This window comes from Ceratotherium simum, chromosome 1 (assembly GCF_057802395.1).
Source record: "Ceratotherium simum simum isolate JZ-2026a chromosome 1, ASM5780239v1, whole genome shotgun sequence".
NCBI lineage: Eukaryota > Metazoa > Chordata > Mammalia > Perissodactyla > Rhinocerotidae > Ceratotherium > Ceratotherium simum.
In genome coordinates this window covers 33,141,803-33,158,779 of record NC_141900.1, presented here as the reverse complement: position 1 = coordinate 33,158,779, position 16,977 = coordinate 33,141,803, and the positions used below count along the sequence as shown (strand labels likewise).

Here is a 16,977-nt window from a genome sequence, read left to right as displayed (position 1 = left end):
TCAAAGGCTTCAAAAGATTGTAGGCTTTGAACCTCTTCATTTATCTCGTGAAAAACTGGAGCATTAATAAAGTTTGCTTACATAACCAAGGTTATATAACAAATGAGCCAAGAGAAAAGTCTAAGATGACTAATCCAATAACAGTAAGATATACACTAAAAAAATTCCTTTTCTTTTGTTGAAAATATTTTTTGTCCTAAAGAAAATATTTTTATGAGAAGAGTCTAACCAAAACAGTGTACTGAACTGCAAAAATGTATCATAAATATTGAAAGTACCAAGGTGAAAAATACACATAAAACTTCCATTTAAAGATTTACATATTAGAATATATCTTTAAAGAAGTTTTGTATTTTAGAAGCAAAGGAAAATTGTGAGCAACCATTTGATATTACTGTGATCTGAAAGAAAACCTTCCTCTTTTTATTAGGTATACTCATTCCAATTATTTGTAGGTTGACTAGAAAAATATTAGAAACTAGAAAAGCATTTAAAATAATACCTTCATAAGGATAACACTTCTCTTAACACATAATTTAACTCTAATTGAAATATGTCTTTATAATGCTATTTTTAGTGTTCATTCTGTAAGACTATTTTAAAGGCCTTTCTGATACTTCAATAACAAATATCCTTTGGTTGGCATCCAAGGTGAACAACCAGTACAGATTATGCTGATACTGCACAGTATCATGCCTCAAAATTTCCTTTTTTTGAGAGAAGTTCTTTTACACACTGAAAGTGCAATATTAAAATATGAGAAAGCTTATCTTATAAACCAAAGATATTTCATTACCAATACTTTTGTTCTCTTCCCCACTTTAGTCTCTATATATGAAACTTGAAGAGAGGAGATAAGAAAATTCTCTCTCATGACATGCAAAACAGATTACAGCGTTATAAATAAATGTTATATTCTAGGGAAAGTCAAGTTGAATCAGAAGGAAAAACTGATCAAAAAGTAAATCTCCAACGGTCTTGCTATAAGCATGTGAGATTCATTAATTATTTTATCAACAAATATATAAGAAATTCCTACTGTGTGGTAAGAAATGTGCTAGGCACCAGAGTTAAAAAGGTGAACAAGCTAAACACGGTCCCTCTCTGTGGAGCTTGTAGTCTAGGGTACAGGACAGGCAACAAACAAAAGAAAAAGATAATCAGAGATGATGATCAGCAGTATAAAGTAAATAGGTTGTTGAGGTAGAGAAAAATCGGAGAACCCAACTTTGAAGAAAGTCATTAGGAAAGGGATTCTCAAGTGGTTAGCCTGAGGCCTTAGGCCCACAGAAGTCTGAACATACAGGGCTTTGTAGAGCCATGTAACATTAGTAATAACTGTGGACATTTATTGAGTGCTGGGCATGGTTTCAGTGCTTTATATGAATTATCTTCTTTCACTTTACCAGCACATACTATGCCACAGAGGGATTAAGCAACTTGCCCACGATTCCACAGCTAGAATGTGGTGAAACCAGAATTTGACTCCAGGAAATGTGTTTGCAGAGAAACTATTTCAAAGTTTTAAGTGGGAATTAACACGACCCCTTTTACTTTTTTTTTTTTTTTTAAGTGAAATTGACATACAATATTATATTAGAAGATTGGCTGGAAGCTGGATGGCTCCTGGAAGGGGCCAACTGGAAGCTTAGTTGGAAGGCCAATCGGGGAGTGTAGGCAAGAGATAAGAGAGGTAAGCATTACTGGAGCAGTCATAGAGATAAAGGTAAATGGATAGATTCCAGACAGATTTTGGAGACAGGATTGACAAGACACGCTAATGGAATGATTACAGAGAATGAGGGAGAAAGAAGAATCAAATATGAACTTTAGATTCTGTCTTGATCAGCCATGTAAGTAGGCAGTAAAACCATTTGCTAAGAAGGGAGTGAACGGGCCAAGAGGGGGAAAAAAATCAAGATATCTGAACTATCTAGGTAGATATTTAAATGTGGTGTCATGATCATATAGGTGGTATTTAAAGCCATAGGGAGATGGATGAAACCCTAGGAAGAGAAAGAGAAAGAAAAATGAATAGAGAAAGAAGAGCAGACAACGGAGGACTGAGCCCACACTGAGTTCCAGAATAGTGGAACTCACTTCCCTTCCTTCCTTAGTCACAAGTCACAGTATTAATACTTAGAATTTGTGAAGAGGAAAAGAAGCCGGAGAAAGAGCAACTACAGAGGGAGAAGGAAAAGCCAGGGAATGTTCTATAACAAGTTAGAGGGAAAGAGGTTTTTTAAGAAAGAGGAAGTATTCAACTATGTTAGCTGGAAGATGGAGTACAATGTGGACAGAGAAACGTCCACTGAATTTAGTAGCTTGTAGATTATTGGCATTCTTTTAAAAATAATCCTTGGTGGAGTGGTGAGGGGCAGAAGCCGGACAAGAGTGGCTAGAGGTGACTCTGAGGTAAGGAAATGATGACAGTGTGTACAAACATTTTTAAGAAGTGTGGTGATGAAGCAGCACATGGAAATGAGCAGTAGCAGAAGGAAATACAGGTTCAATGGAGAAGTTTGTCTTTTTAAGGTAGGAGATACCAGTATACGTTTCTATATGGTTGGGAATGATCCAGCAGTGGGAAAGAGGTTGAGAATGAGGAGAGAGAAAGGTGATAACTAAGGGAAGAGGTGAGTGGGGATAGGATCTAGAAGAAATTAGCCTCTGATAGGAGAGACATTCCATCACAACAAAAAAGAACAAAGGGAACAGGGCTAAGGTGTGTTTGGTGATAGGAGCAACAGCATTCACTTATGATAGGTTCATTTTTCTAATGAAAGGAGGTCTTGTACAAATGAAAGTTAATGGAAATATCTAGTTCTCTCTAAATAGCAATTTTAAAAGAGCAGTTAGAATTATTACTCTCAAGTCACACGTCTGTATGGAAGACCAGGAAGATCATGTTTATCTCTACTACAGAAAGATAAGCCAAATATATCCTGAAGCTTTTCTTGTTTCCAGAAATATGTAGAATTACTGTTTGCATGCAAATTTAGAAAGAACAAATTCTGAAACAAAATTTATTATAAGAACTTTTAGATATTTAGTAAGCCAAACATTATTTTTACAGACAACACAAAAGGACAATAGTTGAATTATTAATCAGAATTTTTAAAACTGAACTATTCTAGAGACAACCTTACATTTAAGATTTTATGTTTTCCCTGTGCAGTAGTGGAACTCACTTCCCTTCCTTCCTTAGTCACAAAAACCTGTATTATTTATCTTTCTTACCTCACATATAACTTCAATAAGCCTTAAAAAAAATTTTAAAACAGCTTTATTGGGATATAGTTCACATACTATATAATTCATCATTTAATGTACAATTTAGCGGCTTTTAGTGTATTCACAGAGTTGTTAAACTATCACTATAACCAATTTTAACATATTTTCATTACCCCCCCAAAGATACCATGTACCCATCAGCAGTCACACCCCATTTCCCTCCAACACTTTCCTCCCCCACCAACCCCTGCCCCACTCACACAACCACTGATCTTTCTGTCTGTATAGATTTACTTATTCTGAACATTTCATATACATGGAATCATACACTATCTGGGCTTTTGTAACTGGCTTCTTTGACAGTAAAATGTTTTCAAAGTTCATCCATGTTGTAGCATGTATCAGTACTTTATTCCTTTTTTTTAAAACAAGAAGTTTAAACAATAAGACACTTAACTTAAAGGGAAAACTATCTAGGATTCATTTCTTTTTGAGTAACTTAACCCTACTTAAAGACAGACTGCCCTACATGTAACAGCTACGTACAAAACAGTTATAAAACTGTCCTTGGTTTTACAATCATAAGTGAAAAACACCAAATTTCTCCAATTGAACAAGGTATTCAAGGATTTTTATGTTGTTCTTTTTTTGTTTTTGTTAAACAGTGAAAGCAAAATAACTGACTGGAGTGTGAAGAGCTGAATGAGCATGCCACCAATGGAGAAAAGGGGTATTTTCACAGAACCAGTATTTTTCCCCATCCCGTCTCTATTTAATGTCAATCAAAACATACCATTGGCCATTTAGTTTAAAAAAAGAAAAGCAATATGCTTGTGCACATACATCAGTTACTTTATGTACAATAAAGAAACAAGGGAGGGGAAAATCAAAGAATAGACAAAACTATACTGTAGTAGTTAGGATGTGGTGGAACCAAATTGCAGTTTTCCAACTGAGAATGTACTCTTGGTCTGTAGGAACAGAGTTCCAAGTAAAGTAGCAGTTTCCCTCTCTAGTAGACACCTTCTGTCTGCTGCTGGAACACATCAATTGTATCTTCATCCTCCATTTCCAACTGTGTAGGTGAGTCTGTTTTATTGATTGGCTGCTGTTCAAATGGGAATCCGATCTGCCTCATTGACAAACCCTGTCGTTCACAATAGGCTTTCATTTACTAAGCCATGGATACCTCTTAATCTTACACGGCACCACAGAACCATCCTGCCCTACCACCTTCAAATTAATGATTGTTGTTCTCAGTCTTGACTCCTTGGGCTTTTCATCAGCCATGGTGAGCTGCAGAGTCTCCTCAGTTACCACTTCACAAAAGAGGTACCAGGTCCCTCAGAACCAGCACACAAGCAAACACCAGGAGCAGCTGCAGAAGTACTTCATTTCTTTTCATGACTGAATAACATTCCACCTTATGGAATATACATTTTGCTAATTCGTTCATCAGTTGATGGACATTTGGGTTGTTTCCACTTTTTGGCTATTAGGAATAATGCTGCTATGAACATTTGTGTACTCATTTTTTGTGAACATATTTTATAATTCTCTTGGAAATATATATATACATATCTAGGAGTCATGTGCTGGGTCACTGGGTCATACGGTAACTCTATGTTTAACCTTGTGAGGAACTGCCAGACTGTTTTTCAAAGTGGCTGCATCATTTTACTTTCCCACCATCAATGTATGATGGTTCCAATTTTTCCACATCCTTGTCAACACTTGTTATTATATATTCTTTTGACTGCAGCTATCCTAATGGGTGTGCAGTGGTATCTTGTGGTTTTGATTTGCATTTCCCTGATGGCTAATGATGTTAAACATCTATCACATGTTTACTGGTCATTTGTGGATCTTCTTTGGAAAAATGTCTATTCAGATTCTTTGCCCATATTTAAATTTTTTTTTTTATTTCTGGGCTGTAAGAGTTCTTTATATATATTCCAGATATAAGTCCCTTATCAGACATATGCTTTGCAAAAATTTTCTCCCATTCCATGGGTCCTCTTTTCACTTTCTTAATGGTGTTCTTCGAAGCACAGAGTTTTTAATTTTGATTATATCCAATTTATCTATTTTTCCTTTTGTTGTTTATGTGTTCAGTATCATATCTAGCAAACTACTGCCTAATCCAAGGTCACAAAGCTTTACATCTACGTTTTCTTCTACGAGTTTTACGTTTAAGTCTGATCCATTTTGAGGTAATTTTTGTTTATGCCGTGAGGCAGCAGTCCACAAGCATCTTTTAATAATGTTTACTTCATGAGGCTGGCCCCATGGCCAAGTGGTTCAAGTTCTGCGCTTCTGCTTCAGCAGCCCAGGTTCGTGAATTCACGTCCCAGGCACAGTCCACTCATCAGCCATGCTGTGGAGGTATCCCACATACAAATAGAGGAAGACTGGCATAGATATTAGCTCCTGGCTAATCTTCCTCAAGCAAAAAAAAAAAAAAAAAAAAAAAAAGAGGAAGACTGCCAACGGATGTTAGCTCAGGGCAAATCTTCCTCACCAAGAATAAGGATGATGATGATGATGATGATGATGATGATAATAATAATAATGTTTACTTTTTCATCTTAATAACGTACAACTTTTAAACAGATTCAAATTCCCAAAGTCTTTCTTGGCTTTTGAAATGGTGGTAATTTAACACTATTCTACCTACTTTTCTATAATTGAGAAAAGTGTTTATCAACTATTTTTTTTTTTCATTTTGTGAAAGCTCAGTAATTTCTAAAATTTTATTTATACTTTACTTCTTCTCTTACTCCTACTATAATATCAAGATAATTAAAACTTCTTCTGAATGCAACTTTTGTCATTATAAATTAAATACTGTGGTGCAACTGGAAAGTAATAAACACGTCTCCATAAAGTTAATTTTATCTCTACTTTATATTTTCTGTATTTGTTACTTCAAAATCTTACCACAATACTTTCAGTCTTGTTTCAAATGTCATATTTGTATTTTTTAGCTTAACTTTTCTGATTATTTTTCAATCTGTGGGTGGGGAGAAATTAAAACTTTGAGCAAACTAATTCAGTCTGTACTTTAATTCTCTAATTCTAGGTCTTCCCAGGAACCTACCAAAACAATTTCCCACTTTTTTTTTTTTTTAGCTTAGATTCTACTCTTCTGTCAACTTCCTACCTCTGGCTATTTCCCAATAACATCCCAGTCCCTAAACCATGAAACTCTTCAAAGGCTTTTTTTCAATTGCTCACCAAGACATCCTTCACCCTAGCAAAAAGAGCACATGAATTTCTCTAACACTTTGGAGCCATAGTCATGTACTCCAAGAAGAGGAGGTATTGTGTTTCTGTCCCCATACTTCCTCCACCCAATCTTATCCTTGGATTTTCACTGATTAGTACTTTCAAGCTTGGCTGTCTTAGCTCATGTAGCTCCTCCTTCTGTACTGGGGTAAACACTTGTATCACCATTTTAAAGGACGTCATTACTCTTTATCTGTGAAGAGTAGAACAAGAAGAAATCACTTGATTCAAATACTCTCCAGATTCCTAAAGGATTAGAGATCATTTCTCATTATTGAGGAAGCATCCAGACAAAAGGTAAGGTATAACTATTCCTTCCAACAGTTTGCTTGTATTTTACAAACCTAATCTTCCAAATAGATATGTTTTGGCTAGAAGTTTTTAAACAAATTTATTTACAATTAAGAAGTATCTTTGGCTTGATTTCGGTAAAAAAAATTGTGTAAATAGTCAAAAAACACTTCCTTGTCTTTTTGCAACTGCATTTTTTTTAGTTAACCACTAAGATGAGAATTCTGAAACAAATCCCTACTTACTTCCTTTCTTGAGAATTACAGAGCCACTACATTCACATTTAAATACTGTGTATGTGTGTATATAAATATTACATATTTGAGTGTGTGTGTATAAACATACTAAGCCATGTTTCTGTTTGAATAATGCATATTTATATATTGTTACAAGAATATTATTTTTACTTCATGGACTTCTTTAGAGCTGAATCATTTCCTTTTTTAAAAAAGGACGGCTAACACCTAAGAACAAGAGAAAAAGCATTTCCCTTCAATATTTAAACTACTTATTCTAAAAATAATCTATTCAAGAATTATTTCTACCCCACCCAATTGTCTAAACTAAGAAACAAGACTAACAACTTAGAGAGATTATTAATGCTTTAATTTCTATTTAGAAAAGACTATCATAACTTTAATATAATCTCGTTATTGCATAGGAGATTATTGTGTAAACTTGGTTTTGATTTCATTAATTTTGGATTTTTAGGTTTGATCTATGAGATTCTAGTAGTATTTTTATTTTCAAAGCCTTAGTATCTTCAATATTTAATACCTCTCATAATTAAACTTATTTACTAGTGATGATAAATAAAAGAAACAAATGTTTCATTTCATAAGGTTCATTTCAAATGTCTAAAAGTTTATCACCATCTCACTGTCTATCTTTAGAAATATCCCAAGATTATCATATTGCTTTAAAAGAATTCAATAGGTATATATCAGATTTACTTTACACAAATACTTCTTTTAGTTAAAAGTCTTTCTATCCTGGTCAAATTTATAATTATGATAATTTTTCTTTGTATCTAGCAACTGAAAAATTTACTACTTTATTACCTAAAAATATAGAGCACCTAAGTAAAGATATTGTAATTTGTACCAGCTACTTAAAGCTAAGAATGTGTCATAATAAATGCCCAGATTTTCTCAAAATCCAAAATGTCAAATACTGCATCAGGACATGGAAATGAAGATCCCAGACACACGATTTCCTTATACATATGCCTAATTTTCTCTATCAAAACTGGTACATAGTTGTCACTCTTTTCTTCTCCTTCAGAAATACAATTAATAAGGTAGAAATAAGTATGGTAATTTAGAAGTGTCTAAGGCAGTGCTGTGCATAAGAACTTTCTGTGATGAAGAAAATGTTCTATATCTGTGCTGTCCAATTTGGTAGCCATTAGCCACACACAGATATTGAACACCTGAAATGTGATACAGCAACTGAAGAAATGAATCTGTAATGTTATTTAATCTTAACTAATTTTAATTTACATAGCGACATGTAATTAGTGGCTACTGTATTGAATAGTATAAGCCTAAGGTATTGAAATTATTAAATATTTTCATTTAGAAATACTCTTGATATGGAGAAGTAGTTTCTTTAACAAAAGCTATAACTAAAACATATATAACTAAACATATATGTAATAAAACATATGCTATATATGTTATATAACATATAACTAAAACATAGATTAGTAGACCAGAGCTCAATAAGAATGATGTCTTAATATGAACCTTTTTTCTACCATCGTAAGAAATTAGTAAAGTCTTGTTTTTCACATGACACAGTATGTCATCTTCAAGTCTAATATAATCTAAGAAAAACAACATTGGTACAGACTACCCTAAAAAGACAACTGAGCAATCATAATTATATATATGAATTAAAGAAGTGAATGATTCATTTATATTCTTTATAAGCAAAGAAATAAATAAATGTTGTAGTGTAGAAAGAGAAAGAATGCTATAGGAATTTCGTAGTTAGATTTTTCTTCAAATTGGTCAGGGAAAAGTCTGTGGAGAGAATGAAACTTCAAGTGTTGAAAGAAGTTGACAAATTATATTTTCCTGAGAAGACAGTGGATTTATCTAAGCAGTACAAAAATAAGGAAATAAAATAGTTGAGGACTTTAGAAATGAATGTCTTCATTCTATTCTTATATCTAAGTCTTTAGGTGACTCTTTCAAACATATATTTGAAAATTAAAAGAACTTTTAAACCTGGTTGTTTTGAAGTCTCTCAGAGCTGTAGAGATGTATTCAGATAAATGTTTTTCCATGAGTGCTACTCTGATCCAGGCTCTACCCTAAAAGGAAGAAGAAAGAATCAAATATGAAAGAAAAAATTAGAAGTTAAAAAATATTTTGCCCACTGTGTCATCAAAAATACAAGCATTTTAATATGGAAAGAACAACTCATTCAAAATAAACAGTTGACAAAGACTAAGAAAAATATTTAAGTAGATAAGAATAGGTAAATTTTTATTATGTATAATATATATGGTACATATTTTGTTTCTCTGAAAGTATAGGGTACAGCAAGTCAGATTACCTTTCTATCCTCTGAAGAGACAGAACCATTAACATTGAGTTACTTGAGTTAGAGACTTCTTTTGAATCATATAACATAATCATAAGACACAACTCTCTACTTCAATGCCCAAGATCAACGTGCCAATTAAAAGGAGTTCCCTTATAAAACATGTTCTCATTAATAAAAACAATCAGTCTCACACTGTTACCACCCAAGGAGGGGGTCGTCTGCCCACCGCAAGACATGCCAACAGTCAAGAGGCAAGGTGGCAGGAGAGAAAGGACTTTTTATTACAGCTTGCTAGCAAGGGGGAAGATGGTCGACTAATGTCCAAAAGAACCATCTTCCAGAACAAAGACTACAGGCCAGTTATATATGGAGCTGGTCTCTGGGTGGCGTAGGCAGCTGGTCTCTTGGTGGGGGTATCCATCTGATCTCCAGGTCGGGGCAGACATCTGGTCTTAGTTCCTGATAGTCTTTCGTTTTACTGGATATGCATCAGAGACTGGAGCAATGCCGTATACCCTGATCTTTCAGTTGTCAGTAATGATGGCTATCAGCATAGACTCTCTGCCCAAGGGGTAATCACATTCTTAAGGAGCTCAAAAGAACAAAGTTATTAACTTATAGAAGCTGGGAGGGGCTATAAAAACTACAGAGCATGTCTGGCTTAGTCAATCAGAGGCCATTCAAAGTTACAGTTACAGTACATCTATAATATGGCTTCCCTTATGTCAACCTTGTGTTAAGCGGGTATCAACACCACTTATTTAAGAGAATTTCCCACCTATCCTTCCAGTGAGAGCTTTTACACAACTAATAATGAACCAAATTTCATTATTTATCATGCATCCAAATCATGGGTTACTGAATTTGGTGCCCCCAGAAAATTCTAAAAACGATTACCAAACATTTAAACCAGAAAAATCAAATAAACAACAAAAATACCCCAGAAGCATATGCTAGAACAAAATCACAGCAACAGACGATTCTGACTAAATGTGAATAATTTAACTTTACTTTTGAAAAGAGGTAACATCACTCAATAGTTGAGTCTAGCCAGTGGATTTTTTTTTATAATCCAAAGCATTTCTTCTGGACCCTCTGTTTAGAATGAAAGAATGTAACAGATCATATTTGTAGTGAGAATTTTATAATTCAATTACTTTCATTTTCACTCAACCCTTTCACAAATCTCCAGAAAATCCATACAGATTGACTACATAGAAAATCAAAACACTGCAACGGCCATTGAGAATAAAGGACACTAATCAATATTTATGATGGTCAACTACCAGTAGGGAGGGAAAAAAAGCATTCTTAAGAAATGTCTACAACTCCAGTGAATTCACCCAACTCTTGCATAGGACATATCAAAAAGGAGTCAATCTAGACAGCGGTAAAACCTATCAGGCTAGGAGGAGCAGTACTGTTGGGAAATAAAGGAATGATATGGGTGTAGTTTCATTAAGCTCAAAATCTCTTTCAGTTTGTCCAGTGCTCAGTCCATTGTTCCTGCTGAGTAAGCCTAGGGAAACATACAATTAGCTGTGGCTGACTGGAACAGAGGAAGGAAGAAGCAAGCTACTGGCCAGCAGTCTCAAGTTTCCCTCTTGAAATTTCATCTAAAATACACAGAGACTAGTAGTGGTGGCTTGAATCAAAAGGCTACGATTTCACCAACAGAAGCAGAGAAAGTTGCTCTCCAGAGAAAGACACAGGAGACTTGTGCCATTGCTAGATAAGAAATGTGAGGAAAGTCTTATTTTCTGATTTATTAATTTCAGTCCATACAACACTGGGCTGCACCTAGTTTCCTGTCCTTGGATGTTTTGGGAATTCTCTGTTATACTGTAATAATAAATTGTGCTCATTTTAACAGTTCCTTTTCTTTCAGCAAAAGAACGCTCACTAGAACAGTAGATAAACAGACTTATTAAAGACTGTTGGAGCTATGAATTGAGAAAGCCGGAAACTTAGGTTTAAGATTTTAGACTTTATCAGTTAGATAATGGTAAAAGTAAGTCAACACTTCTTTAGAATGCAATTAATATATGCTTGACTCTGTTTTAAGAGCTTTATATACATTAAGATATTTAATCCTCCCAAGAATCCTGTATTAGGTTACAATACTATCCCTACTTTACTATATGAGAAAACAAAAAATAGACAACTAGAAGACAGGAAACTCATCTCACCACCAAATCGACCAACCTAATCGAAATTTATACCCATATACTCTACCTTCCCTCCTGTTTCAGGAGATGAACTGTAATCATTTAAGAGAGTGAAAAGACAAATCACAGAGTGGGCACAGATATTTGCATTATATGTATCTGACAAAAGACTCTCATTCATAAAATACAAAGAATTCTTACAAATACATAAGAAAAAGACAACTCGATTAAAAAATGGGCCTGCCGAGGGGAAGATTTTTAACCATAGATTCAATTTCTTTAGTAGATATCAGAATATTCAGATGTTTTCTTCCTTTTTGTGTTAGTTTTGTAAGCAACATTTTTCAAAGAATTTGCCCATTTCATCTAAATTTTCAAATTTATAGGTATGAAGTTATTCATAATATCCTCTTTTAGGATTTTTAATGTCTGTAAAGTCTATGGTTGGCCTATTCTTCATTCCTGATACTGGCAATTTATAATCTCTTTTTTTCTTGAATAGTCTTGCTAGAAACTTATCAATTGTATTAATCTTTTTAAAAACACCAACTTTTGGTTTAGTTGATTTTCTTCTAGTGAACATTTGTCTTAATTTAACTGAATTTTTGCTCATTATTTCTTTCCTTCTACTTTGCATTTATTATTTTTTTCTTTTTTACAGCTTCTTTAGATGAAAACTTTGATCACTGATTTTCAAACTTTATTTTTTAAATACATAAAATCCTACCTAAGCCTATTTTCCTCTAAGCACAAGTTTTTATATGGTTCATTTTCATTATCATTACTTTCCAAATATTTTTCAATTGCAATTGTAGTTTCTTCTTTCATCCATGAATTATTTAGAAGTCCTTCTCAATTTTGACTCATATAAACATTTTCTAGATATCTTTTTGTTAATGATTCTAGCTTAATTCTACTGTGGTTAGAGAACATATGTTATATGATTTCAACGCTTTGAAATTCACTGAGATAAATTATAGCTCAGCAAATGATCAATTTTTGTATAAGTTCTATGTTTGGTAAGAACGAATATTCTGTAGTTTTCTATTTTGATTTTCTTATTTAGTCCAGTTCTCTAGAATTACTAATCCTCATTTATATTTTCTTGAACCTATTATAATTACTTAAAAGTCTATTATCTGCATCTCCCATACATCTGTTTCAATTGCCTTTTTTATATTTCTTTTGGTCATTTGATCTTGTTTTCTGATGTCTGGTGATTTTTTGATTGAGTACTGGACATTGCGTATGGAAATTTGTAGCAGCTCTAATGCTACCTTTCTCTACAGTAGATTTATTTTTCTTCTGGATAGGCAGACAGTATACTTTAAAATCACCTTGCACCATTTAACGGCACCACTTTTAGGCCTTTTCTGGGCTGGTCTTCATCTGAATTTCCCTTACTCCCAAGGTGCAGCCATGCTGAGGTCTCAAATAAACGCATGGAGTGTTTACAGTGACCCTCCCACTTGCTTGACCTTGCACTCTAACCTCTGTCTCTGCACAACAAGACTGTGAAACCTTTGATCAGCTTTTTCGCCTCCTACCTGCTGCTTTCAGCTTGGTTTATAAGACTTTTGCTCTGTGCTTCAGCTGACTAAAAGTTGGCAAACACCTCACAGGAAAACTGCACGTACAACTTCAGGCAAATTTGTCTTCAGTCCTCTCCTCTCAATTAAGACCTGGTTTCACTGGGAGTTCCAAGCTCCAATTTCTGTTTCTCTAGCCCAGAGAAACTAAAACAATTATCCCTCACCCCTCAGCACTTTCTGCTTAGCCTCTATACCTATAATGGGAACAGACAAATGCCCTTAGGCTAAAAGCCAAGATGAATGTGGGGCTTACCTCATGTACCATCCTTCTCCCCAGGATTGTGGCCACTGGAGTTATCATGCCCTGGTTGTTCTCTTATGTCTTAAATTTGTTGCTTTGTGTATTTTATCCAATCTTTATATTTGTTCTTGGCGGAAGAGTTCCTCTGATACAAGCTATTCTGTTATCACCAGAAGCAGAAACTGATTCATTTCTCACCTCCAGGATCATCTCTTTTTTAGATTCCATTTATACCCTCCTAACTGGACTCTCTGCTCCCACCCTCCTGTCTATGCATTCCCCATATGGTACTCAGTTGATCTTTTAAAAATGTAAATCAGATTACAGTACTCTACCTCTTTAAAAAACATTAAAAGTAAGAAAGAAACCCTCAAGTAGCTCCCCATTGCATTGAGAATAATATCCAAACTCTTGATCATGACCATATTCTACACCTTGCTTCCTCTGCTCAATATCTGCACAGCACATTTCTTCCCATAATTCACATCCTGGCTCAAATGCTCCTGCCTCACAGAAGCCTTCCCTAACCACCCTATCTAAAAGAGTGTGCTCTCCTCCACCACTCCTATCACTTTCTAACCTCTTAACTGGTTTCATTTTTTTCATTGCCCTTGAGATTATACTATGTATATATTTATTTGTTTGCTGTATTACCAAAATGTAATGTACATAACATTTTCTCTTTGCCATCTTCTTCACCACTCCACTGTAATCTCAGTATTTATAATAGTTCCAGACACAGAGTAGGCACTCAATACCTACTTGTTGAATAAGTGGATAAAACTAAAGGAGATAAGTAACTTGCTCACAGCTACTAAGCATTGGAGCCATCAGTGAGAAGCAGAGAAAAGGAATGACATGAGGAAAACGGTATTTTAGAAGGATTCATATGAAGTTAGTATTTAAAATGGGTAGAATGTAAAACAAATGGGCAGAATCAGAATATCTCTGGTTTCTGCCTAGGAAACTGTTTATTTTTAAAGCTCCCCAAGTATTTCTAACATTATTCCAGGTTTGGGGCCATCACAATAAAGAACCAGGGATAAGAAGTGGTGGTTAAAAGAGGAGATAGATTTATGAGTCAGTAATAGAAAATGATCATTAAAAAATGGCCTCTTTGCAATACTATATTTTACTGTAAAGTTATAGTATTTGATACCTCTGGTATATCTGTAATTAATACCTCCTCTGCCTCTGACTCTTTCAGTAGAAAATTTGGCTAACCTACCTCTGGGACAGAGCACTGACAAGGCCAGCTTCTGAACAAGGGAAAAAGTAAACAAGAAAATGAGACCAAGAAAGACTAGAAAGGATTAGGGATATATGTCATAAGAATGTATTAAGGACCACATTCACAGTTCTGACATGGTATAGGTGTTCCATAAAAATTTACTGGATGGAGGATGCATGGATACATGGATGGCTGAAGTGACTAGTATATTCAGAAATTGGTCTAATATGTTAAATTCAATAATAGAAGGAATGTACAGGGTAAGCAACCACAAACTAGGAAAGCCTAACTTAGCCAAAAATAAGAACTGTTCTTAAAAATAAAGAAAAAGAAAAAAAACACACAAGATATGCAGGAAGGTAGGAAGAACTCAAGAATAGCACAGAGCTCATACTTTGAGGTCAAAAAAATAAAAAATGAGGGGCCAGCCCAATAGTGTAGTGGTTAAGTTCACCTCTGCTTCGGCGGCCCGGGCTTCGTGGATTTGGATCCCGGGCACGGATCTACATACTGCTCATCAAGCCATGCTGTGGTGGCATTCCATATACAAAAAGGTAGAGGAAGATTGGCATAGGCGTTAGCTCAGGGACCATCTTCCTCAAGCAAAAAGAGGAGGATTGGCAATGGATGTTAGCTCAGGGCCAATCCTCCTCACCAATCAATCAATCAATATTTTAAAAAAATGAAAAAGGAAAAAGGATTTCCTGAGTTTAAAATCAGTTGGAATACTAGGAAAATCCAATGGAAATATCTGCAAGATCAAAAGCAATAGTAACTAAGGACCCTATTAGGGGGTTTCTGTCAGAGATCATATATTATGCTTATAAGTAATTGGCCAAATAGTAGATAGGGAAGACAGGTGAGTTCAGAAGGCAATGAAATAAGCACCTGTTGAGAAATAAGTGCCTGTTGAGATGAAGTTATTTTTCTGAGTGCTAATTCTAGTGTGAAATCTAAGTAAGTTGATGTATAGAAACCCCATGTCCCAGAACCCCTGCATATTGTAGAAAGAATAGCTGCAAATATGTCTGAGATGGAAAGATTACTGACATGATCTGCAATTCAAATACTCTATTCTACTCTTAGGCTGTGGTTAGGCCCTGGAAAATAGGCTCAACTAGTCACAGGCTAAGCAAAGAAAGGGAATCGTCTGCATTTCATACATCTTAGCTTAGAGTGACTAAGCACCAGATATCCCATGGGGGCAAGTTTCTACGATATGAATCTAAGTTGTACAGTGGTACTAGGACACAATCCTGATTCAATCAACTCAACTAAATTCAAAGAATGTTTCTATACTGAGTTAGGCATTGCTCCATAGTGCATCTTGTCTTCCATTGCTTAAAATGTCATCCACATCACCCTAAAGGTGTATTTTAGAGTGAATCTGGCTTCTTATACAGAGTTCAAAAATGAAGATCTGTTTTGGTCCCAAGTGTACTGAGTTGCACATTTTTTTAGCATGTAAGTTTGAGGCTTCAGTTCTGATATGTTTTCACAAGTGTCAAGACTGGATAAGAGTGCTATGTATGTTATCAGTCACTCCACACTGCAACTCAAAGGCTCAATAAACCTGTCATCTGAGGTATTTGCTTAATCTTTCAATCTTGACACTTGGCAGGTGAGATTTACTGAGTAGATTAAGTACTTTGCTCTTCCCACTGCAATGAATAAAGACAGAGGTAATCTTTGCCTACAGACTTTTCCCAGGATAACCAGGCAAATCACAGATCTCCTTCCCCATTAAATGGATGCCTGAGCAAAACAAAAATATAAATGTAGGATTTGGAACATGATTGTTCCATTGTGTTTTGCTACACAACACTGGTTTTTTACAGAATAAATATTAATTCTCTCTGCTGGACAGCATCTTGCTGTGCAGGGCCTAGTCCCAAGAGCCTCATTAAAGAGGTGGTCACCTAGGGTTTGGGTTTCTTTGGTCCACCCAGGTTCAAATGCTACATTTTTATGTTTATTGACTTCTCAATTACTTTTGTATTTGGGGATATGCTAGTTCTGTAAATATATTCTCTCCATTATTGAAGGGGTTTAGAATATACTTGTCAGGTTGATCTCATCTACTTTTAATTTGAAAATAAAGTTTATGTACCACCTGGAATGTTATCTATTTTTATAGACTTGACTCATCCAAATTACAGCTAGTCTTTTAATCTTAACCAACAGAAACCAAGATATTATTCTTAAACAATAAGGAAAACTGACACAAATTCAACTAAGATTCAAAGGAGAATTCAAATTGCATTTTTTAAACCTGTAGTCAATCAATTAAAAAGTAAATGCATAAATAAGTTGAATAGTTTAAGAAAATGGAACCTAAAGGACTCCTGAGACAATAGTTGTGACTAAAATCTTTTA

The 16,977-nt window shown here is 34.8% G+C and overlaps 1 protein-coding gene and 1 pseudogene across 6 annotated transcripts in view; both read right to left on the bottom strand.

Moving 5' to 3' along the window:
* The window catches only part of RUNDC3B (RUN domain containing 3B), a 171,555-nt gene that overhangs the window by 89,812 nt on the left and 64,766 nt on the right, over positions 1–16,977 (bottom strand). For all 6 annotated transcript variants that reach the window (XM_004431307.3, XM_014788146.2, XM_004431308.3 and 3 more), the window contains one exon: positions 9,048–9,133. In XM_004431307.3, the coding sequence (XP_004431364.1) occupies positions 9,048–9,133 (86 nt within the window). The remainder of the gene's footprint in view (positions 1–9,047; positions 9,134–16,977) is intronic.
* On the bottom strand, positions 3,455–4,528 carry LOC106801965 (small ubiquitin-related modifier 2 pseudogene; annotated as a pseudogene).